A 22,495-nucleotide genomic window follows, 5' to 3' on the forward strand; every position below is an offset into this window, starting at 1 on the left:
GGGTGGAGAGATTTGCATTGTTCCTTTTTTATCTCCTTCATTTGGATTGGGTGTACCCATCATTTGGATTGCTTCTCCTGTTTCCGCCCTTCACTCGGATATCTGTGGATAATATAATATGGTCTTCTCGCCTCGTACTTATTCTTCTGCCATAAAAAGCTCACAAATATCATCTACTCCTCTTTGGCGCTTGTGAAGCTTTCACTCCTTTCTCATCTCCTATTCTCTCTGGATTCAACAACATCTCCCTTGAATGTACTTATATTCTATTGGTTTTGTCCAATTCCTAAACAGAGATTTATATGTATTATGTACCCTTACAGCCACCAGTTTCTTCCCTGTTTTCATTGCCACCCCCAGGCCTATATCCGGAAGGTACTGCTTCTCTCTCTGTCTCTCTCCATTGGATTGGATATATATATATATATATATATATATATATATATATATATATATAATCATACAAAAGTAAGTTGGTAATGAGTATAATTTTGAATATTGCAGGTCCAACACCTGATAGAGAGATGCTTGCTGCTTCATATGAGTCGAGATGAGTGCGTGAAGGCATTGGCGCACCATGCAAACATTCGCCCTCTCATAACACATACAGGTCCATAATACTCTTTTAACTTCCTTCTTTTAAATCAAATTAATTGAGGTTTTGGGGTTTGTGTTTTGTGTTTTGTGTTTTGTGTTTTGTGTTTTGTGGTTGCGCCTCACAGTGTGGAAAGAGCTTCAGAAAGAGAACCCCGAATTCTTCCGGGCATATTTCCGCACTATTTCTCGCCATCCATTCCTCAGTATGATCCCTTCCCTTCCCTTCCCTTCCCTTCCCTTCCCTTCCTTCCTCCAAAAAATTATTCAAAAAATCTTTCCTTAAACTCCTCAGTCTGGCATATAACATCATGAAAACCTCTAATAACCAAAATAGGAATATGTTTTGTTCTTAAAACATTCTACTTTTTATGCTATCATTAACAACTGTTAGTGTAAAGTAAGAGAACAGGTTTAAACCTACTTCTTTGATCATTAAATAAATACTGGATGAGTTTAAGTGATCTTAAATTTGGACCCCCATGTACAGCCAAATTCATGACGAGGAGTGTGCCCAGAACCACGAGAAGACAATATCAGTAGAGGTGACCCGTTGTTGAAGTGTTTCAATCGCGTATTCTTCTATAGTTCAACTGGTTAAGATGTATAGATTAAGTAGTAGGTGTTGGACGTGGGCGTATTCTTGGGCGTGCAGAAGCAAGGAGAGAGATGGAGCATTTTATGTGGAGTGCCTCCTCCTAAGAGGAACTCCACCCCCAAACAACTTTCTGATTTGGATGAATAAGCCTTTGGTAATTGAATAATACTTATTTTTCTGAAATAAATAGAGCATTGGTTGGCAAAGGACAAAATAGAAGCCTTTTAATTAATAACACACCAGTTGTCAAGCTTTTTAATTAATGCTCTCATTAATAGAGTCAGCCTCATCAACATCACTCAAAATAAGGTTTAATGCCCACTTTTAAGAGTCTACAACATTTTCAAGATTAAGGCTATTCATATTTTCTATTTTTTTTTTAAAAAAAAAAACCAAATTATTAGTGTGTTTAGCAGGAACGTAATTGCATAGAGAAGTATGTGGAGCTGGGATTCACATTTTAAGCTTGCCTTCATATATCGAAAGCTAGAACACACACACATATAGATATGAAATGAAATTAGAAGCAGCATTACAATTTAAAGATATAAAGACATGTTGAGTGAGGGGTTTGAATTAGTTTTGGTGGAAAGGGCAGAGACCAATCTGAATCTGAATCTCAATCTCAGTGGCATCCATTCAATTGCTGAAAACAGAGAGAATTGCAAGTAATTACTCATAAATTCTTAATTAAGTGCGACTCCATTTCAGGACGTGGTCGTTGGCTTTCCTTTCTTTATTACCCAACTTTTCCAACTCTTCCTCTACGCAAATGGTAAACACTTTTCCCTTTCTCTTCATTACTCAACATTAATGTTTTGTCTACTCATATATAATCTGTGTTTAAATAATCACGTACCCTACCCCATTTCATTAACTCCCTCATTTGCTTGTATTAATTACCTGATTAAGCTCTTTCCCTTCCGCCCGCTCCCCACGTGATCTCCTTCGCCATTGACTGGAGGGAGATGAGCCCACTGCATGCAACAACCAACCCAATTCTCAAAACATTAATTAATTAATCAACAAACAAACAAACAAACAATGCTTCTTTCTTACATTCTTTGCCGCTGTCTTGAATGCCTCCTTATGCGCCATTCCCGGGTTCTCCGCCTTCAGCCTCCGAATCTCCTCCCTGCGTTGGTTGCACACATCATATGCATGAAATACCATTCTTTTTTTTCTTTTTTTTTTCTTTTTTTTTTTTTTTTCCTTATCAATATTATTATTGTTGTTATCTTACTTGATGAATTGGTTATAAGCTGACGGGGCTCGCTGTTTCTTCTCCGGGGCTAATTATGAGAGGCCACAATCAAAAGCCAAATAAAATTCAAATAATAATGAGAATACTATATTGTCCATGGAGGCGTACGCTTGTTAACAACTGGAGTGGGTGGAATGATGATGGCATCATCATCATCGTCTTCGTGATTTTGGATAATGTTGTGGTACGAGGTTAGGAGGTCGGATGTGTTGTTGAGGTTGTCCAAGCACAAGTGTTTCTGGACGTTCAAGTCTTGGAAAGGCTCCTTTGGCTGTCAATTTTGAATGATTAAGAACATGTTTTTGGAGGGAAACCAAATGAAATGAAAAGGGTACCGACCAAGTTGTGAGAGAGGGAAGTGAGAAGATCAAAAGGGATAAAAGAGGGCTTCGCCATGTTGACGGAGAGGAGGCCAGTGCAGTTGCCGCATCTTACGCTCACCACCATCGACAAGTTGCTGTATGGCACATTTACCTGTTCGTATAATATAATACTATTATTAATTCAACACTTCCAAACAAAAACTACAATATATAATTTTATTGTAGTATGATCTTACCAACAATATGGTGCTACAAAGACCACATTGCACATAGCGAATCTGTTCGGAGGGGTCGGGCAGGAGCTGTTCCAGTGTGGACGACATATCAACGCCTTGTTGTGTACAAACTACAAACAATTGATAAAAGAGAGATGAGGAGCTTTGAGTATGTCTGTGACACAACGGCAACTCCAATTTATAGCTGATTTTGGTGGACGCATTATTATTTCATCATTCTCAAATACTTTACTGCCCTTTCAATTAATGAACTCATTGTGTCGTTTTCTCACTAAGATTCTTTTATCATTTAATTCTATATTTATTTTAATATGTTTTCAACCCTCAACTAGCTGCCCCATGGACAGGAAGGAACCACAGGTTGTGTCCATAACTCTTAATATATCACTCAAATTTAACCTAACACAACTGACATAAAACCTATATGACCGATACAGAGGTTCGTAAGGTAAATTATATATTTTAGATATAAATAAGGCTAAATTCGTAGCTTTTAAAAATTTTAAATTGGTGAAAAGAGCTAGATACCGTTGACTTCTTGTTTGAATTTGGTCTGGGCTTCTTTTTTAATTTTGTTCAAACCCAAATGACGTGTGATTGGGCTCATAAGTTGTGCAACCCCAAAGTATTGAACTATGTGTTTCTCCGGTTTCAGTCTAGCAGCTTCAGAAATTGGTTATTTTGGCAAAACCACCGTGCCCTTCACTTCGAACACAAAGTGTGCAACAGAACGTGGTTAATATCCATTTTCTTCGAACACAAAGGGTGAAATTTCTGGGTTTTTTTTGGTATGAGAGTTTCTGAGCGTTGGAGTTGTCCCCAACTCTTTGAATTGTACTCTGTGCTAGAGATTGAAGTTAATAGAGGATTATTTTCACTTTGCTCGGAGGGTGTAGACCTCATTTGGATTGATATGGCTTAAACTTTTAAGAGTGGTGAACTAAAATTTGGGTTAACCATTAGAGCTCCTATATACTAATAAGAGGCCCAAGACTGGTTCCGACTGAATTCGTAATCAGCAGCGGGAGTACCAAATTTGACGTAATTACGGCACTAATTTGAAAACATAAAACTTCATAACGTCTCCGAGTAAAAACAACCAAACAATCAAAAGTTGAAAGATGCTTCGAATATATGAACCAAAATTTGAGCATTCAGCATCTCCAAATGTAACACAGTTCATGAAAATAGATCAATTTGATCATTTGAAATCCTAGTATTGTCCCAAAAAAATGATTATCATAACAAGCAATATCTATCAAAATGTAGACATAAAATAGACCTAATCGCCGCCGGGCTTCTGATACACGTAAGTCAAACCACACTTGCCACAGTAATGACGATCAAAATGATTGGCCATAAAGGTACCAGCTCCGCATTCAGCGTTAGGGCACTCCTTCCTAAGCCTCTGAACCTTTCCAGAATCGTCGACCTTGTAAAACTGAAGAACGGCGAGCTTGACCTTCTTCTTCTTGTGCTTGATCTTCTTAGGCTTGGTGTAGGTCTTCTTCTTACGCTTCTTAGCACCACCACGGAGCCTTAACACAAGATGGAGCGTGGACTCCTTCTGGATGTTGTAGTCGGCAAGAGTTCGACCATCCTCCAGCTGCTTACCGGCAAATATAAGACGCTGCTGGTCCGGCGGTATTCCCTCCTTGTCCTGAATCTTTGCCTTGACATTGTCGATGGTATCAGAACTCTCGACCTCGAGAGTTATAGTCTTCCCGGTAAGCGTCTTGACAAAGATCTGCATATTGTTGCAGTCTCGCAGGTTACCGAGGCGACGAGGGGAGATCGAGAGATTAGGGCTAAATCTGATGCGAAATCTTTATATACGGGAATTAGGTTTGTTGGGCGGGTTTTCGGGAATGGGTCAGGAAGCGGTTCGACTGATCTGCATTTAATTGGGTTGATGGATGTAGCAGGCTGGGCTTTATGGCCCAAAGTATTCAGGCCCGTTTCATCACTAAGATAACTTTGCAAAAGAACGCATTAACTATGTGAAGCTTGAAATTGAAACAATATGGTTTATTATAATTTTGGCGGTACACGTGGCAGCTAGATTGACCATAAGTCTGTTCAGAAAAATTCCCAAAAAGTCGCACATAAACCAATCCGTTCCTTACGGCTCTACCCAAGTCTGCTCCTCCCGCGATCCCGCGGTAAGAGAAGGAAGGAAGGCCCAATTGCTGCACTTCTTCCTGCACTTCTTCCTGCACCTGCGGAGTTCTTCTACCTAACACAGTTTCTCTACCTAACACAGTTTCTCTACCTAACACAGTTTCTCTGTACAGCTTTTAACTCTCCTTTCTCTCAAATCATCGAAGGAAGCAAAGCATCTCCCTCTTTATTGAACTCTCTGTTCCCTTCCATTTCATTTGCAGAACGTAAGCCCCACGCCTTCCTTTTTTATTGGTACGAATACTTTGCTGGTCTTCTTGCCTTTCTAGTTTTGTAATGATCGCCTCTGTTTCGATTCAATTGGAGCAATCTAAAGTAAAGAATTAGGGAATCCCTCTCCCCCTATTTCCCATTTCTGTGGACGTTTAATGATTGTGATGTTTCTTGTTGGATATATGAGTTTTAGCCATACTTCTTGGTGTTGTTTATTGAGTTTCAAGTCATTCTTTTGTGGTTGTTTTTTCTTTCATGCACATGGATTCGCTTCATTCTAATCTTTCCGTTTTCCCGTTACAATGGTGAAAAAAACTCAATTGTTCAGAAAAGTTTTGTTGTTATTCTCACAAAAATCATTTTCGATGACTGGAGTTGATTTAATGGTCGTTGTTCCTCCTTGTTTGAACCTGAATTTGTCTTCCACACACGGTCATTGGGGTCCATCCTACTTTCTTCTTTCCCTGCTCTAATTTTCTTTTTTTTTTTTTTCTTTTTTTCTGTCTGGACCATTGATTTATAACAGTTTTCTTCAAGTTTAGACTATCTTTCAGAGACAGCTACAATAATTGAATCGGATTTTCTGTCTCGTGTACAATTAACCCATCATGAGTTTCTTAGCAGAATTTTCAGATCATACCTGGAAGCCTGTCATGACTACTGATACTAATACTTTAAGTTATTGGTTGAACTGGAGGTTCTTTCTATGTGCTGTCTTTCTATCAACCGCTATGGTAGTGGCAGCCTTATTAATATCGAAATATGAAGGCTTCAAAAGACCCAAATCTGGGTCGAGAGATGATTCACAAGATTCAGCAGGGTCATTGTATGAAGATGAACTCTGGCGGCCGTGTCTGAAAGGAATTCATCCAGCTTGGCTGCTAGCTTACAGAATGCTTGCTTTTGCTGTGCTTTTCGGATTGATATTAGGTGACGCTGTTGTTGTTGGAGGCAGGATATTCTTATTTTATACTCAGTAAGTCATTTATACATCTCGTATTCTGGTACCATTCTTAACTGAATAGTATATTAAGTGAGGACACCAGTATTAGGAACTATAAACCTCCACAATGGTGTGATATTGTCCACTTTGAGTATAAGTTCTCATAGCTTTGCTCTTGGTTTTTACAAAATGTCTCGTACCAATGGTGATAGTGTTCCGTACTTTATAAATCCATGATCTTCCTCTTAATTAGTCAATGTGGGACTACTCCTCTCAATAATCCTCAACTACCCGTGCTTTGTCAGACAATCTTGTTCTTCTCATTATTCCCATGCTTGTCAAGCTTGTTCTTCTCATCTTACATCAATATATTTAATGAAATTTACAATCATTGATTTAGATGGTATCCTTCTGATGTCTGTCTCGTATATTGCCAGAGAGGTTGCAAATTTATGTAGTTGACTATACGTAATAATCAACCTGCCATCTCAGGTCATCATATTTAATCAATTGATCATCTTGAATGTACAGAAAAAAAGTTATGAACTACTTTGACAACATAGGAAATGAAGTTAAACCACAGACTAACATATTATTTCGTGCAGGTGGACGTTCACATTGGTCACGCTCTACTTTGGGGTATGCTTTATAACTTTGAAAGCTACATTTCTGCTGGCAAATCCTGTTATACTTCCCTCACATTTAGTAGACACAAAGCAGGATGGTGCATAAGTATGTTATATGCTTGGGACTTTGAAACTAGCCCTGTGCATAACATAACTACCATATCTAAAATAGTGATCCATCGTTTGATATATGTTGCACCATCTTATTATATATGAAAATCCTTTTGGTTGTTGAGGACTAGAGTAATCAGGAAAACAACCCTTAACATTCAATGAATTATTAAAATTCCATGGCCTAGTTTCCCTTTATCTGCAGGTTATTAACTAAGCTCAAATATTGCCATCTTGTAGCTTGCAACTTCATTCTCCATTTATGGTTGTTATAATAGTGGCAGCTCAACCGAGCGTACAAGTTTAGATGCAGAGCGAGGCACTTATGTGCCCCCGACTCTTGGTGGGGAGAATCCTGGTATGGCCAATACAGCCAAGAGTTTGAACTCCCCTGAAGATCTTCATGAACGCAAAGCTGCTGGTGTGGGTGGATATGCATTTCAAATTATCTTTCAGGTGATTATTTTCCTCCTAAAACTTAGCTGAAACAGCTTTTATGTTTAAATCTATGGATATACACAGGTTGGAAAAGTCTCGTACGTGCTATTAGTTTAACCTTTATTATTATTATCATCTTTCTCTTACATATAGAGAAGATAAAGTGGGTGCCCTGATGGTTCTTGCTCTCCGTTTTCTTTTTCTAGACATCTGCAGGTGCTGTAGTACTCACAGACATAGTATTTTGGTTCATTCTTTATCCATATCTTCTATCTCGAGGTCGTGGATTAAGTTTTGTAAGTATTTGTTTCTCTGTCGGACCTCTCGATCTAGCTTGAAGAAAGTCATTGATAGTGCTTATTTGAATTGGGGTAGTTGCATTTTGTTTTGTTTGATTGATGTTGTGATGGATTCACTGTTTGGCCACAGTTTGTTGTTACCATGCACTCGGTAAATGCTGTTTGTCTTCTTGGCGAAACAATTTTGAATGATTTGGTACGTTTGGATACTTCCTTCAATAGTCTTCTCTTTTGATACTCCATTGAGGTTGGATAATGATTTAAGGCTCTGCTTTGAACTGCAGCGATATCCACTCTTCCGGATAGGATATTTTGTATTGTGGACAGGGACGTTTGTCATTTTTCAATGGATCCTCCACGCTTTTGTTTCAATGCCGTAACTTTCCACTCCGCTCTAACATAATTTCCTGCAAAGATTCTACATGTTTTGATTTATTTTTACCTGCTTCATTGCAGGTGGCCTTATCCATTTCTTGATTTGTCACCCCCATCTGCTCCCTTATGGTAAGTATGAGTCTCTGCCTCTGACTCCAATGTCTTTGTACATTTAGTAGTTAAGGCCATTCACTTTGCAGGTATGCTGGGGTTGGGTTGATGAATGTCCCTTGTTTTGGGGTCTTCGCTTTAGTGATCAAAATCAAGCAGTCTCTATTGCCAAAATTGTTCCCGCAGTCGTTTCAAACGCAAGACGATGATTGAAGCAGACGACCATCGAACCATGGGTTATGAAGCTGTGTTTTCCAGTGATCCCCATCATGTTTTACTTTGAATTATCGAGCGAGGACGGAAATATTATACTCATACAACATACTGAGCGGCCAAACATGACGACGAAGTGCAAAAAAACGCAGGCCTCGGATGGACTCATACTCTAACAATGCTAGACGGAGGGTGCCAGCTTTTTTAGCCTATTTCATAGTTCAATAGAATCAATACTCTTATCTTTTAGTTATAAATTGATTAAAAGCGGAGAGTATTGCAGAAAATAATAATTTTGGTTATATTTTTTATAAATCAATGCAGAGACAGTCACCATGATGTACGTTTTTAATTCTCATGTGAATTCAAAACTTTTAGTAGTTCCAATTCTTTCGAAGCAGTAATAAATAGTATTAAAATTAAAATTAAATCAATTGTCCAACAATTAATTAGCATTTAAGTAAGGTGAATGACTTTACCCGTTACTAAAAACACATAATTAATTAAGATTCCACGAGTAATCCCTCTAAACCCCACCTAATTTTGTTGAAACAATTGTGATTAAACAAATGCAAATGGCATTCAAGATGTAGACTCAAATTATTTATATGAAATTAACAAGTCGCGCGTTCAATGCCATTTAATATGACTATACTGTGTGCATTTTTCTTAGACAAAATTATAATACATGCATTAATGTCAACTTAATAATGCTAAGAAATAATCAATGGAAATTTCATTTTTATAATGCATATTTTGCGACCGAGTCAGAAGTATTATAATAAATGGTCTTTCACCTCATTAAAACGTTGAAATTTTTTTAAACTAATATTTGTAATACTTTTTTTTTTTTTTTCGAATTCTAAAAAAATATATATTACTTGAAAATTAACAAAACGAAAATGATTTTAATTGGTTTTTTTTACTCTTACTAAACGACACCGTCACATGTTTCACGTTGAAGTCGCGGGACCGATGCGGAGGAGCACCACCGTTGGTTGCGATTTGGGATTAAATTTCCTCAATTTTCCTCAATTTTCGTTTTATTTTATTTATTATTAATGTAGTATGTATTTCTTTGAGGGAAAAAACCCCCCACGAGTATCACGTGTCACACCTCGTGATTCAATAAACTATATTACGGGTTCATTAAATAAATAAAATGCAATATAGAATAATGATAAATGAGAGTGAGCGGCAAAAGCGTCCACCCGTTGGTTGGGTGTTCTCATTTCCTTCGCGTTCAAGCAATTCAGGTTCCCGCCGTTTGAAGCCATAGCCAACGAAACTACCCAACCAATTATTATTTTTTAATTGGTCAAATTTTAGAAAATTATTTTTAAAATGCTCTGCAACTATAAATACGACTGCCTTTTTAGAACAAACATTGTGCGGTAAATTACAGGCGGCCCCAATTTCGCAACTCTGATCCTTTCTCTACTTCTAATCCAAAGGTAACTAGATTTTCTCTTTGCTTTTTTTTCAATCCGCATTTCTTCATTTGAGTTCATTTCTCTGCAACCAACACTTGAAGGATCTGCTAGTGTGTCTTTGTTTTGATTATCCAATATGGAATGGAGTCAAGGATTCACTTCTTACCTTGGAAATGGTCTGATTGGAAGGTCTTCTCTGAGTGACTGCAGGGTCTGAGAAATGGCTCGCAAGAAGATCAGAGAATACGATTCAAAGAAATTGTTGAAGGAGCACTTCAAACGGATCTCTGGTAGAGAACTGCCCATCCAATCCGCTCAGGTGAGTCAGTCCTGTTTCATTATTTTTCTAGACCTCAAAATTTTTAACAATTTTGTTCCTTGACGTTGTCTTCACATTGTTGCATGTTGAGGTGTCTTCTTCACTAGAAACTAGTGATTCAGTGAAGAATGCTTATCGTCTTTTCTTTTCTTTTTTGTTATGCGAGAGTGCTGCTTGGAATCTTAGTTCCAATAACCCGAATCGTCCTTTTTTCCCCTTTAAATATTGTCTATGTTCGATTTTTTTTTTTCTTCTTTTTCCGGCCTGAAATTTTCAACTGAACACTACCCAATCAGGGTTGATGTGAGTGTTATTCACCCGTTTGAATCCTTGGATTTGTTTTGATAAGAGGACTGCTTAAATAATCTATAGAATAAATCTTATCTTATCTAATGTTGCTATCCCTGTCTTTGCTCGAACATCGACTCGAAATCGTGAGCATGCATGATTCTCTCTCTTCATTTTCCCCTTTTTATGGCGATGTTGATTTTATAATGATTAAAATCTGACTCAGGTCACTGAATCAACTGATTTCAATGAGCTTGTTGAGAGGGAACCTTGGCTTTCATCATCAAAATTGGTCGTGAAGCCCGATATGTTGTTTGGAAAGCGTGGGAAAAGTGGTTTGGTCGCCTTAAATCTTGATCTGGCTCAGGTTGCTGCATTTGTGAAAGAGCGCCTTGGCAAAGAGGTTTTTTTATTTCCCTTTGCCTTCTTGAGCTATACGTTCATTATTATTGTCTGTTTTCTGTCTCCCATTTCATTTACTCTCGCTCAGTGATCCTTTTACTATGTTATTCTCTTTCATAACCAGGTATCAATGGGTGGATGTAAGGGACCTATCACAACATTTATTGTGGAACCCTTCATTCCGCACAAGGAAGAATACTATCTCAATATTGTCTCAGAGAGACTTGGGTGCAGCATTAGCTTCTCGGAGTGTGGAGGAATTGAAATCGAAGAAAACTGGGATAAGGTATTGCTGCTAAAAAAGATAACAATCTTTTGCATAAAAGTGCTCTTTAGGTTCAGGAATTACTCTTCCTGTTTGATTTCTCTCACCCCCAAATTTTACTAAGTTTCAGTGAAACACTCTTCCATTCAGGTTAAAACCATATTTATCCCCACAGGAGTGTCTCTCACTTCAGAAACATGCGCTGAGCTGGTGGCAAGCCTTCCTTTGGAGGTAAGCTTACATCGATGAAAATTGTTTTTTCTCTGTTGATATTTATATATGGGCATCATATAGTACTCTTGTCTACATAATTTGTGGAAGCCTTAAATCTGCTCTAAGACCTCTGATATACTATTCACGTATGGGGCTTTAATTTATCTGAAATGGTTATCTTGTCACGGGAAGTCGTGAAACCCCTTTGGAAGACCAGACAGTTGACATAAATTTATTTTCCAATCCAGGTCAAAGGAGAAATCGAGGATTTTATCAAGGCAGTTTATATCCTATTCCAAGGTATTTTATTTGTTAGGGATGTGAACTTAAATGTTATTGGTAGATTCAAAAACTGAAGTTATTAGGTTAGTATTTGATATATTCCAATATCACTGTTAGGCTGATCTGTCTTGCTATCATGTTAAGTCATCACCAGAGTAGTCCATTAGACTTAAAAATTTATGTAGTTTGATTGAAGTAAATTTAATTCCTTAGTTTATTTTGTACACGGATCACTTAATTTCAATTTATTGTGAGACAGATCTGGACTTTACTTTCTTGGAAATGAATCCTTTTGCGATTGTTGATGGGAAGCCATATCCTTTGGATATGAGAGGTGAACTAGATGATACTGCTGCTTTCAAGAACTTCAAGAAGTATGTCTGACGCCCTTGGTTATAACTGCATTTCATCCATTGCTTGTGCATCAAGTACAAGCCTAGCAAATTATATATTCTGATATATTTTTAACCTTATAGGTGGGGGAGTATTGAATTTCCTATGCCATTTGGTAGGGTTATGAGTCCTACTGAAAGCTTTATCCATGGCCTAGATGAAAAGGTAATGAACCTATCTGTCAAGTTTTTTCTTCATAGTTTTAATGTCCTTCTCCTTTAACAGTTCTTCACCCTAGACGACTGATTTACATATATTCTTTTAGTCTGGAAATTCATGGAAAATGTTTCTTTGCATTCGAAAACCTTTTATTGGGTGAACAAGTAATGATATTTGGCCGTTTTCTGTTTCGTTATACCAGTTGTCATTGTGTTATTTGGGCATTTTTGTTCTGTTGTAATTCACGTTGAACTTAGTGCTCTTATTCTTGTATGCAAGTCAGTTTTTTTATTTTTTATTTTTTATTTTTTTGATAAAAAACCAACTTGCATTGAAAGAAATAATAATAAGGAATACACCAACTTTCATTGAAAAAAATAATAATAAGGAATACACCAACTTTCATTGAAAAAAATAATAATAAGGAATACAAGGGCATCCAAAAACAATGCAGCCTATAAAAGGGAGTCCAATTAAAGGAAATGACTCCAATCAAGAAGAATAAGAACTAGGAAATATTACAAAAATGTTCTGTCGCCAATGCTCAAAGAGAGGCATAGAACCTAGCAAGGAACTACACGTCTAAGGCCCTCTCTCAACATGTGCAAAATGCATCCAATACTTGTTTGTGAGCCAGTTTGCTACGTTAGTTGTTTTATACATGTGCCAAATGTGTTTTTCTGAGGTTTTCTTGCTCCTGCTGCAAGTCTTCTAATTCAATGCTTATGCGACCAGATTAAACTAATTTCATTCCATGCATCAGCGAGTTTGCTGAAATGGCATTTCAGTTTACTTCATACTGGGTTTAATGTGCTGGAATTAGTTTTTGTTCTTAACTAATTAGATCAACTGTTTTTATTTTCACCTATACAGACAAGTGCATCCTTGAAATTCACTGTTTTGAATCCCAAGGGACGAATTTGGACCATGGTGGCTGGAGGTGGTGCAAGTGTCATATATGCAGACACGGTGTGTTTCTGTTGTCCGCTACAATACTTGACTGTCGGGATTCACCCTTAAATTTTATTATTTTGAATTTCTTGATAGAAGTTTTCTTTTTGTATAGGTTGGAGATCTTGGTTATGCCACTGAGCTCGGAAACTATGCAGAATATAGTGGAGCACCTAATGAGGAGGAGGTGTTGCAGTATGCCAGAGTTGTTCTTGATGTAAGCATTGTATATTATCAAGTTGGATGTGCATAACATAAGTACCATATCGAATTGCAATCACGAGTATGTGGAGATGCTTGAATTTGTAATTAAACATCTGCTTCTGTATATTGGATACTTCTATTCCCTGTAGTGTGCAACTGCTGACCCCGACGGCCAAAAGAGAGCACTCGTGATTGGAGGAGGGATAGCCAACTTTACTGATGTAGCTGCTACATTTAATGGCATAATTCGGGCCTTGAAGGAGAAGGTGAAATCCCTTTCCAGTTTCAGGGAATCCATTTGGTCGATTCATGAAGTACACTAATAATGTTGTGTTATGATTCAGGAATCGAGGCTGAAAGCGGCTAGGATGAATATTTATGTGAGGAGAGGAGGCCCCAACTACCAGAGAGGTCTTGCCAAGATGCGGGCACTTGGTGAAGAACTTGGTGTTCCAATTGAGGTAGAGTGAAGCATTAATTACTTCCAACTATATATTGTCAAAGGCCTGAAGAAATGCTGGTACTGAGAAACCTTGGTTTCTAATATATAGGTTTATGGGCCAGAGGCAACCATGACTGGTATATGCAAGCAAGCAATTGAGTGCATAACGGCAGCTGCCTAAGTGAGGATACACCATCCGCGTCGAGCTTGTCATAGAAATCTTATATTATGTGTGTAGTTTTCTTGGGTTTAACCAATTGGTGGTGGTAATTCCTCAAGTTTTAAATAAAAAATATACATTTGTGATGCATTAGAACAAGAATAAGTGAGCAGAGAAGTTTTGAGTGGATAATGTTAATGCAGAGGGGAAAGTGTGGATTCAATGTAGATGGGTGTAGCGACCAGTGGCTATCTTGTTTCGCTTTCAGTATAGCTCATAGCTTATCTTACATTTAAGAGGGGAGGTATTCAATTGAGTACGCCTATTTCTCACCACACTTTCAACTATTTCTATGGAATCATACTTCCCTGTCTCCAAGTCCTGTTACTTCCAAAAGTGTTAAGTTTTTTCTTTTCTTTAAAAAGGATCTACCATCCTCCCTCTCCCTTCTTTTCTACTTTTCCTTGTGCATGAAATTTGTACTGTCTAGCTACCGAGAAAGTATAATCCCTTTAGAGTTGTTGTCAAATGGGGTTGATGGTGGTTTGCATGAATATTATTGCTTGAAAAAGAGCAGCAACCGCAGGATTAATTATGATGTAAAGAATGATTGTGTCTGTCCGAATAACACTTATCTGGCTGCATCTTCTTCCGGACAAGGAAGGAAACAAATGGGAAGGGCCCAGTGATTAAAGGCCGGAAGGGTGAGGTCGGGAGGGTATAAGTCAACCGTGTCCCCACACCCTACACTGGAGCCTGACTCTCACATGTAATCAAAATGTGACGTTTGGATTTCAGTGGTGGTCCACCACCTGAGCCATCCAAATTTACAGCTCATCCCTCCCACTCATATTAATTTAAAATATATGAAATTGAAACAATGGAACAGGGACCAGAGAAGAAGCAACGGACCACAGAACAAATCACATCAAATATGGGTAAGCAAATGATATGTTCTGAGATCTGCTCTATATAATGAACTCTCCCTTCTCTTATTTGTTCTCGTCTTCAACGGCGTCAAATGTTCCAACTGCGGAGTCTGAGATGAGTGAGAGGGCGGAGGAATGTGCAATTGGCGGAGATATTTTGGAAGAGATAATAAGCCACGTGCCGTTGGTGGATCTTGTTTCCGCCAACAGCGTGGCGTCCTCGTGGCGCTCGGCAATCTCCAGCTCCCTCCTTCGTCTCAACACTGTAAAGCCATGGCTGATGCTTCACTCCCAGTCCACTCGCTCTCCATCCGCCGTCACCACACTCGCATATGATCCACGGTCCCACCTCTGGATGGAGGTCCAACAACCCTCCTCCTCCTCCTCCTCCTCCTCCTCCTCCTCCTCAATCCATTACTTCTCTCTTCTTAGATCCTCCCCCTCCTCCCTCCTCTACATGCTCTCCGCCTCCAGATTTGCCTTCTCCATGGATCCACTCCACCTCAACTGGCAAGTAGCCGCCCCACCCATCGGGTGGCGCCCCGACCCTGTGGTTGCCGCGGTGGGCAACCATATAATTGTGGCCGGTTCTGGAGCCTGCTGCGGCATACAAGATGATGACACCATTCCTCCCCTAGAAATCTACGACACCACCACTGGCACGTGGGAGTGGTGCGACTCCATGCCCACGGAGCTCATGGACTCGGCGGCCTCCACTTGGCTGTCAGTTGCGGCGGAGCAGAACAAAATGTACGTGAGCGTGAAAAGGTCGGGCGTAACGTACTCGTTTGATCCTCGGACAAAAACTTGGTGCGGACCGTACAACGTGCGTGGAGATGATGTGGAAAGCGTGTTCTTCTCGGTGATTGGTTGTGGTGGAAAGGGTATGATAGTGGTGGGTTTGAGGGGAGAGGCGGAGGACGTGAGGAGCGTAGTGATGTGGGAATTATTAGTGGAAACGGAGGGGCGGAGAGATGAGTGGGAGATGCCATTCCAGCTGGTGGAGAAGCTGAAGGGCGAGAGTGAGTATATGCCCTCCATTCACTTGAATGTGATGGGAGATTTTGTTTTTGTGCACAACCCTTCGGAGGCCAGGGAGGTCGTTGTGTGCGAGGTGAAGGAGGGAGCATGCCGCTGGGGAAGCGTGACAGCCGCCGCCTTGGACCGTGACTCTTGCCGCTTCCGGAACCTGGTGGTGTCCTGCTCCAACGTAACCCTCCCATACTTGGAACGCGCCCGGAACTCCACGCTTCTCACTCGGAACAAAACCCAATCATTTTAACACATGATTCATTGCGTTGCCTGTATCTCTCCACACTATAAATGTGGAGATTTGGAGAGTAGTACTTATGACATCTTATTGTTGTGAAATCAAACATGCATTTGGTCAAAATTTAATCCCCTCCCATGTTACCATGCTTCTTAACCCCATATTAGAATAGGGAGCTTCAATTTTGTTAGAGCGGAATAAAGTTTGAAGTTTAATAAATAGCTTCATTAAAAATAAAAAGAAAAATAAAAAAGTAACAATTTATGAAAGAAAATCTGAGTGAAAAACATGATAGAGTTGTAGTGAAGGTCATAGGGTTATAGGCAGACATTGATTTTAGTATTTATATAAATGTATATTGGATCGCTTTCTCGTCTCTTCATCTGGTGATATGGATAAGGGTGGATTAACTTGCCCAGAATGGGCCTACCATTGCCAGTCCTTTCCAACTTTCATGGTTCATTGCCTTCCTTTCTTTACCTTTTTTTACCTATTTTCCTTTTGGTTTCTTATAATAATTGCAGGTCGCATTGGATTGGACAAACATTTGTTAAAATAATATCAGAATGGAAAACAACAGTTGACGTGTAGGTTCTCATTATCTTTATCTCAATAGGTATCTATGAATATTTTATGGGCTTTAGAAAGTTTGAGCCATTTGTTCAACTACTATCAGAGTATTGGGTAGCTCAATGTTGAGCTGCTTTGGTTGTTGTGGTGGCCAGACTACATCTCTGGGGTAGTTGGATGACTTGGACACAAACTATCATCTTCATGACACTCTCTTCTGATCTCTCCAGTTTTTCTTAGTTTAGGACTACTAGGATCTCAACCCTTTAAACAGTTTCCTACGGTTCCTGATCCTAAGGTGCTTAGTTTGATATATGCGTCTTAATTGAACATCATTTTTTATGTTTTTTTTTTTTTTATATATTATTTTTAGATTTATAGGGATATTTGGAGTATTTTCTCTTCTACCACTTAAATTCCAGCCTCTAAAACTCTCCTTTAAATCTCAAAAAGCTCAATATTAGAAAAGAAAAACAAAGAATCTTAGATATGATTATGAACAAGTGTTACCCGTAGTTTTTAGTGATAAGGAGATAACGTGGTTATGTCACAAGAGAGGCAAACAAACGTTGGAAAGGTGCTGACTTGAGATTTATTTTTCAAAACTAATTTGGTAGGATGGTGATAGAATGATTTGTAAAGTGTTAAAAAATAGATGAAAGGATTTGAAGATGTTTAAATTAAAATGGTAAAGATTGTGGGTCCAATTAAAAAAAAAAAAAAAAAAAAAAAAAAAAAAAAAAGGGGAAGGTGGAATATATATTAATTAATTAATTAATAGAGTTGGAATTCACAAATTGGATTTAATTAGAAAAGTTAATAAAAGACCCGCAGGTGATGAGGCTGAAAACGCCGCGGGGTTCGTGTTACGAGTCTCGGGTACACAAATTCGGAATTTTTGTTTTTTCTTTTTTTAAATTCGGAATATTCAATCCTCCCAATGCGACAATAATACCGCATTCTATTTAATAAATCAAAGAAATTGCTCACTTTTATATTTATATTTATATTTATATATATTTTTTTGCTCATCAACTGAAAAATAATAATAATAATAATAATAATGATGTTAAAAAGACATGCCTCACCTAAAAATTACCCTATTCCATTCACTCTCCCTCCCTGTAGGCCATGCCCACCCACCATAGCGGTAGTGTGGGACCCTCTACCAATATTCCCTTTTTATAACTGTAACTTCAACAAAAATAATAATAATAATAAAAATAATAATAACAATAATAAATAGAATTGAAGTTTAATGAAGGAAGGAATAAAAAAGAAAATGTTGAGAGGGACTGAACATACGTTAGTGGGAAGGCTTTGTAACAATGGAAATGGGGAAAGAAGGGGAGAGAGACCCAATGGGAGCACGTGACCCTTTTCTTTTTCGCATAGCCAAAAGGAAAAAGGCGGAGCCATGGACATCGGGCATCGGGCATCGGGCATCGGACACTCCCCCGTGCCCATACCCATTCTACCCACTCCCACAGTTCTTCTTTCATTCCAAATCCCTTTTCTCTAAAGCTACACCATTTTTTTTTTCTTTTCAAAAAAGCTGTAACTCCCCTTTTACATCTGTATTTGGGTCCGTCCTTGGCTGTTTCTTACGGTCTCTGTTTTCTTGTTTGTTTCTGCAGGGGTTGAGCTGAATGTGTTTTTACTGAACCAAGGTGCTTTCCTTCTCTTTTTTCTCAATCTTCATCTAAAGAAGAAGCAAGGGTATGGTTTTGGAGTCCCTGAGGAGACGGCTCAAGCACCATTCACATTCGCCCCTCTCAGATCTCTAGGATCTCACAACTTCAACTTCCCACAACACTCTCGCTTTCTCTCACCTCACTCCCATTCATTCCTCTTCTCTTTTACTATGCTCGTCCTTCATACACGCCACAACATGGCCTGAGAATTTACCCAACGGAGAATTCACTATGGAACCACCTTTTCTGTTATGGAAACCGGTTTTTGTAGTTTTCGCACTCCTCCAAGTTTCTTCTGCTACGCTGTCTCCTTCTGGTGTCAACTACGAAGGTTAATCTCTCTTTGCTTCCTGTTTCCGCCTCCCTCCATCTTACATTTTATCCACTACGAACAACCCCATTTTTGTTTTGTTTTGTTTTGTTTTGTTTTGTTTTCATTGAGCAAGTTTAGTCCAGCTATTTTGTGTTTCCGAATTCAAATTTGTGAGTCAGGCGATGAACTTTACTTACATTTTCCTTCTTCTGGAAATCTGAACAGTCGTAGCTTTGATGGCCATAAAAAATGATTTAATAGATCCCCACAATGTCTTGGAGAATTGGGATTCTAATTCTGTGGATCCTTGTAGCTGGAGAATGGTCACCTGTTCTCCTGATGGATATGTTTCTGCTTTGTAAGTGTTCTTACTCCCTTATCTCCTTTTTGGTCATTGTTTCGTAGATTTGACCTCATACTAAAAGTTCAATTTATTATTTTGGGATTATTTGTTCTTGATTTTATAAACAGGGGGCTACCGAGCCAGAGTTTGTCTGGGGTCTTATCACCGGGGATTGGAAACCTCAGTAAGTTGGAATCAGTGTAAGCTTCTCCATTCTCCTTACACGAACCCCTGGTTTATGCACTTTGATTATTCAGTTAAAGTTCTACAAAATTTCCCTATATTTTCTATCGAATGAAAATAATTCCATGTGCTATCACAAATATATGCAGGTTGCTTCAGAACAATGACATTTCAGGACCAATTCCTGCAACCATTGGTAAATTAGATAACTTGCAGACTCTTGATCTCTCCAACAATGTATTCAGTGGTTTAATACCCAGTTCCCTCGGAGACTTGAAGAAGCTTAATTATTTGTAAGTTTTGTAATCTTTCTCTTGCTTTTCATTCAGCATCCATTCTGATCTTTGTCAACTGCCCATTATGTTTTTGAGCAAGGCAGGCGACTAAATAACAACAGCCTAACTGGACCTTGCCCTGAATCTCTATCCAAAGTTGAAGGTCTCACGCTTGTGTATGTTCTTTACCTCTCCATACCACTTTTCTAGTTGGGAGAAATATATATTCACGATTTTAGTTGAACTGATAGGGACCTTTCATACAACAACTTGAGTGGCTCCTTGCCCAAAATATCAGCAAGAACATTCAAGTGAGTTATTTTCTTTATCATATCTATAAATTCATGTCATCTTAATCAAGTAAAAAAAATTTCAAAAACCTCAAGTAGTACTGTTTCTTTCGTTCAGAATTATTGGTAACCCTCTGAGCTGTGGTCCAAACAACTGTTCTGCTATCTTTCCAGAGCCCTTGTCGTTTGCTCCAGATGCTCTCGATGGTGTGGGTCTGATGACTTCTATTTTATTTTTATTTGTTAACTCAACATATTGAAGCAGGTTTTTGATTGCTTGGGGTCTTTTTTCTCAGGAAATTTGGGATTTGGTAAGAGCCACCGCAAGGCAATTGCTTTTGGGGCAAGTTTTAGTGCTGCTCTTATTGTATTAGTCCTTATTGGACTACTGGTCTGGTGGAGATACAGACACAACCAGCAGATCTTCTTTGATGTAAATGGTAAGTTTCTCCTTGCTCATTCATGGCATTTTGATTAAGTAGTATTTTCTTCAGCAGGAAGAGAATTTTATGACAGAAATTGTTGTTGAGTTAATGTAACATTAATGGAACAGATCAATATGACCCAGAGGTACGTTTGGGTCATTTGAGAAGGTACACATTCAAGGAACTTCGGGCAGCAACTGATCATTTCAACTCAAAGAATATCTTGGGTAGAGGTGGGTTTGGAATTGTGTTCAAGGGATGCTTAAATGATGGGACTCTGGTAGCTGTTAAAAGGTTGAAGGATTATAACACTGCCGGTGGGGAGATCCAATTTCAGACTGAAGTAGAGATGATAAGCTTAGCTGTGCACCGAAACCTTCTCAGGCTTTTTGGCTTCTGTTCTACTGAGAGTGAAAGACTGCTGGTTTACCCATTTATGCCCAATGGCAGCGTTGCATCTCGTCTAAGAGGTATGATGCATGAAAACATATTGATACCCCTATAACACTGCTGGTGGCTATCAATTGCATCTGGCTTAACAACACAAGATATTGAATGTTCATATGGTTCCACATAGCTTGATGAGGCTGTTTACTTGGTTTTTAGAAAAGAAAAATTAAGCTGTGGGGCATTTCATAATCTTCAATCCCTTGTTTGTTTATCAGATCATATCCATGGGCAGCCGGCTCTAGATTGGGCAATGAGAAAGAGAATAGCGTTGGGCACAGCTAGAGGATTGGTGTACTTGCACGAGCAGTGTGACCCCAAAATTATCCATCGTGATGTGAAGGCCGCCAACATTCTCCTTGATGAAGACTTCGAGGCCGTGGTTGGAGACTTTGGGTTGGCCAAACTTTTGGATCACAGAGATTCTCACGTGACTACAGCGGTGCGCGGCACTGTTGGCCATATTGCTCCAGAGTACTTATCAACAGGACAATCGTCAGAAAAGACTGATGTTTTTGGGTTTGGAATCTTGCTTCTTGAGTTAATTACTGGTCAGAAGGCTCTGGATTTTGGTCGAGGAGCAAACCAGAAGGGCGTGATGCTTGATTGGGTAACTACTGCTCTAGCATCTCCTTGTTTTCATTATGTGCATGCCAACTACACTCATGATAATTCAATCTATTAGTACTAGAAACCTGCATGTTTGGCTTCTTGGGTCTTGCATTGTTTTGATTAAACAAGCCATGTGGAGTTCTTTAATTTTTCCTGTTAATATACAATAGGTGAAAAGGTTGCACCAGGAAGGAAAGCTGAATATGATGGTGGATAAGGATCTAAGAGGCAACTACGACAGAGTTGAGCTAGAGGAAATGGTCCAGGTTGCCCTGTTATGCACTCAATTCAATCCTTCTCACCGACCCAAAATGTCTGAAGTACTAAAAATGTTGGAAGGCGATGGGTTAGCTGAGAAATGGGAAGCGTCACAGCACGTCGAGACGCCAAGATACCGACTGTGTGAGAAACCCCCTCAGCTGTACTCAGATTATATAGAAGAATCTTCTTTGATCGTGGAAGCCATGGAGCTTTCAGGCCCCAGATGAGAGCCTTCATTTTCTTTCTTGTGTAATTCCCTCTTACATCATTAACTTGCAGTTGCAGAGAAACAAGTGTGGTTTCATGCTTGTGTAATTCTCTTCTGTAAAAAGGAATGAGAGAAAGAGTAATGCATGCTCCTAAGGTGGTTGTTGAGAAATTAATGTCCTAACATACGACATTGCCAGAACAAAACGACATGTCGTTTGTTAATTTGTGCACAGAATACGGCCCAGCCCATATGGATGTTCAAGTGGGGCCCCATGCCCTGCCACGAACTGCATGCTCCGTCGTAATCGAAGTTAGAATGCAGAATACATGGACGTGGGATAAGATGATTGAACAAGGCGGAGGCGGAAGGGCCGGCTGTGGATACTACGATAAACATGAGCGCATGTCGGCATGCGATCCGGTCCGAAGCATCATTGTCGAAGTTACACGCGAGGACGCCGACTTGGGATTCATCGTTTCGTTTCATTATCTGCCAAAACTATTATATTATATAGATAGACCCTCGTATATCCATCCAAATAAATGATGAAACGGGTTTAATGAACAATGCTGCTCTAATTCGTTCGCATTCATCATGGTTTAGAATTGCTTATTATATATATATATATATATATAT

At 39.1% G+C, this 22,495-nt stretch overlaps 7 protein-coding genes across 11 annotated transcripts; 5 read left to right on the forward strand and 2 right to left on the reverse strand.

Annotated features, from left to right (window-relative positions):
• The first annotated feature begins 4 nt into the window (after positions 1 to 4).
• On the forward strand, positions 5 to 1,451 carry LOC111805022. Its single transcript, XM_023689883.1, has 4 exons — positions 5 to 375; positions 505 to 610; positions 723 to 800; positions 1,085 to 1,451. Exons 1-4 carry the CDS (start codon positions 310 to 312, stop codon positions 1,135 to 1,137), a joined length of 303 nt encoding a protein of 100 aa, XP_023545651.1. The 5' UTR covers positions 5 to 309; the 3' UTR covers positions 1,138 to 1,451.
• A 165-nt stretch (positions 1,452 to 1,616) lies between these two features.
• On the reverse strand, positions 1,617 to 3,250 carry LOC111805021 (axial regulator YABBY 4-like). Its single transcript, XM_023689882.1, has 7 exons — positions 3,016 to 3,250; positions 2,796 to 2,930; positions 2,565 to 2,727; positions 2,436 to 2,484; positions 2,252 to 2,327; positions 2,096 to 2,169; positions 1,617 to 1,838 (listed from the first exon to the last, which is right to left on the reverse strand). The coding sequence occupies exons 1-7, from the start codon at positions 3,100 to 3,102 to the stop codon at positions 1,832 to 1,834; spliced, it is 591 nt and encodes a 196-aa protein (XP_023545650.1). The 5' UTR covers positions 3,103 to 3,250; the 3' UTR covers positions 1,617 to 1,831.
• An 870-nt stretch (positions 3,251 to 4,120) lies between these two features.
• Positions 4,121 to 4,831, reverse strand: LOC111806036 (ubiquitin-40S ribosomal protein S27a-like). The gene has a single exon (XM_023691372.1). The coding sequence runs from the start codon at positions 4,766 to 4,768 to the stop codon at positions 4,298 to 4,300; it is 471 nt and encodes a 156-aa protein (XP_023547140.1). The 5' UTR covers positions 4,769 to 4,831; the 3' UTR covers positions 4,121 to 4,297.
• A 268-nt stretch (positions 4,832 to 5,099) lies between these two features.
• Positions 5,100 to 8,909, forward strand: LOC111806035. Of its 5 annotated transcripts, none has more exons than XM_023691369.1 (9): positions 5,101 to 5,430; positions 6,031 to 6,385; positions 6,958 to 6,991; positions 7,330 to 7,545; positions 7,734 to 7,823; positions 7,957 to 8,022; positions 8,111 to 8,202; positions 8,283 to 8,330; positions 8,402 to 8,909. In XM_023691369.1, exons 2-9 carry the CDS (start codon positions 6,063 to 6,065, stop codon positions 8,523 to 8,525), a joined length of 993 nt encoding a protein of 330 aa, XP_023547137.1. In that variant the 5' UTR covers positions 5,101 to 5,430; positions 6,031 to 6,062; the 3' UTR covers positions 8,526 to 8,909. The 5 variants fall into 5 exon arrangements, with proteins under 5 accessions (XP_023547134.1, XP_023547137.1, XP_023547135.1 ...); XM_023691367.1 differs by having other exon boundaries at positions 6,034 to 6,385; XM_023691370.1 differs by having other exon boundaries at positions 5,101 to 5,402.
• Positions 8,910 to 9,856: 947 nt separating this feature from the next.
• Positions 9,857 to 14,416, forward strand: LOC111806037 (ATP-citrate synthase alpha chain protein 1-like). Its single transcript, XM_023691373.1, has 13 exons — positions 9,857 to 9,979; positions 10,169 to 10,277; positions 10,792 to 10,968; positions 11,092 to 11,253; positions 11,383 to 11,463; positions 11,694 to 11,745; positions 11,987 to 12,101; positions 12,204 to 12,285; positions 13,153 to 13,248; positions 13,346 to 13,447; positions 13,584 to 13,700; positions 13,779 to 13,895; positions 13,986 to 14,416. Exons 2-13 carry the CDS (start codon positions 10,179 to 10,181, stop codon positions 14,055 to 14,057), a joined length of 1,272 nt encoding a protein of 423 aa, XP_023547141.1. The 5' UTR covers positions 9,857 to 9,979; positions 10,169 to 10,178; the 3' UTR covers positions 14,058 to 14,416.
• Positions 14,417 to 14,958: 542 nt separating this feature from the next.
• LOC111806038 (F-box/kelch-repeat protein At1g23390-like) lies at positions 14,959 to 16,427 on the forward strand. Its single transcript, XM_023691374.1, has one exon. The coding sequence runs from the start codon at positions 15,012 to 15,014 to the stop codon at positions 16,245 to 16,247; it is 1,236 nt and encodes a 411-aa protein (XP_023547142.1). The 5' UTR covers positions 14,959 to 15,011; the 3' UTR covers positions 16,248 to 16,427.
• A 1,671-nt stretch (positions 16,428 to 18,098) lies between these two features.
• Positions 18,099 to 22,041, forward strand: LOC111806039 (protein NSP-INTERACTING KINASE 3-like). Its single transcript, XM_023691375.1, has 11 exons — positions 18,099 to 18,830; positions 19,038 to 19,170; positions 19,284 to 19,355; positions 19,488 to 19,631; positions 19,718 to 19,789; positions 19,865 to 19,924; positions 20,022 to 20,110; positions 20,200 to 20,343; positions 20,457 to 20,798; positions 20,994 to 21,385; positions 21,558 to 22,041. Exons 1-11 carry the CDS (start codon positions 18,731 to 18,733, stop codon positions 21,873 to 21,875), a joined length of 1,866 nt encoding a protein of 621 aa, XP_023547143.1. The 5' UTR covers positions 18,099 to 18,730; the 3' UTR covers positions 21,876 to 22,041.
• Positions 22,042 to 22,495: the final 454 nt, after the last annotated feature.

Source organism: Cucurbita pepo, chromosome LG11 (assembly GCF_002806865.2).
Source record: "Cucurbita pepo subsp. pepo cultivar mu-cu-16 chromosome LG11, ASM280686v2, whole genome shotgun sequence".
Classification (NCBI taxonomy): domain Eukaryota; kingdom Viridiplantae; phylum Streptophyta; class Magnoliopsida; order Cucurbitales; family Cucurbitaceae; genus Cucurbita; species Cucurbita pepo.

Bases quoted from the DNA above. Each gene is read 5' to 3' on its own strand.
- LOC111805022 (XM_023689883.1), top strand. From the start codon at position 310: ATGTACCCTTACAGCCACCAGTTTCTTCCCTGTTTTCATTGCCACCCC. The intron at 611-722 runs GTCCATAATACT...TGCGCCTCACAG, and splicing joins CCCTCTCATAACACATACAG to TGTGGAAAGAGCTTCAGAAA. The intron at 801-1,084 runs GTATGATCCCTT...CCCCATGTACAG, and splicing joins TTCTCGCCATCCATTCCTCA to CCAAATTCATGACGAGGAGT.
- LOC111805021 (XM_023689882.1), bottom strand. From the start codon at position 3,102: ATGTCGTCCACACTGGAACAGCTCCTGCCCGACCCCTCCGAACAGATT. The intron at 2,931-3,015 runs GTAAGATCATAC...TTATACGAACAG, and splicing joins TTTGTAGCACCATATTGTTG to GTAAATGTGCCATACAGCAA. The intron at 2,728-2,795 runs GTCGGTACCCTT...CAAAATTGACAG, and splicing joins CTTCCCTCTCTCACAACTTG to CCAAAGGAGCCTTTCCAAGA.
- LOC111806036 (XM_023691372.1), bottom strand. From the start codon at position 4,768: ATGCAGATCTTTGTCAAGACGCTTACCGGGAAGACTATAACTCTCGAG.
- LOC111806035 (XM_023691366.1), top strand. From the start codon at position 6,018: ATGAGTTTCTTAGCAGAATTTTCAGATCATACCTGGAAGCCTGTCATG. The intron at 8,023-8,110 runs GTACGTTTGGAT...TTTGAACTGCAG, and splicing joins AAACAATTTTGAATGATTTG to CGATATCCACTCTTCCGGAT. The intron at 8,331-8,401 runs GTAAGTATGAGT...TTCACTTTGCAG, and splicing joins CCCCCATCTGCTCCCTTATG to GTATGCTGGGGTTGGGTTGA.
- LOC111806037 (XM_023691373.1), top strand. From the start codon at position 10,179: ATGGCTCGCAAGAAGATCAGAGAATACGATTCAAAGAAATTGTTGAAG. The intron at 10,969-11,091 runs GTTTTTTTATTT...TTTCATAACCAG, and splicing joins AAGAGCGCCTTGGCAAAGAG to GTATCAATGGGTGGATGTAA. The intron at 12,102-12,203 runs GTATGTCTGACG...TTAACCTTATAG, and splicing joins GCTTTCAAGAACTTCAAGAA to GTGGGGGAGTATTGAATTTC.
- LOC111806038 (XM_023691374.1), top strand. From the start codon at position 15,012: ATGAACTCTCCCTTCTCTTATTTGTTCTCGTCTTCAACGGCGTCAAAT.
- LOC111806039 (XM_023691375.1), top strand. From the start codon at position 18,731: ATGGAACCACCTTTTCTGTTATGGAAACCGGTTTTTGTAGTTTTCGCA. The intron at 18,831-19,037 runs GTTAATCTCTCT...AAATCTGAACAG, and splicing joins TTCTGGTGTCAACTACGAAG to TCGTAGCTTTGATGGCCATA. The intron at 21,386-21,557 runs GTAACTACTGCT...AATATACAATAG, and splicing joins AGGGCGTGATGCTTGATTGG to GTGAAAAGGTTGCACCAGGA.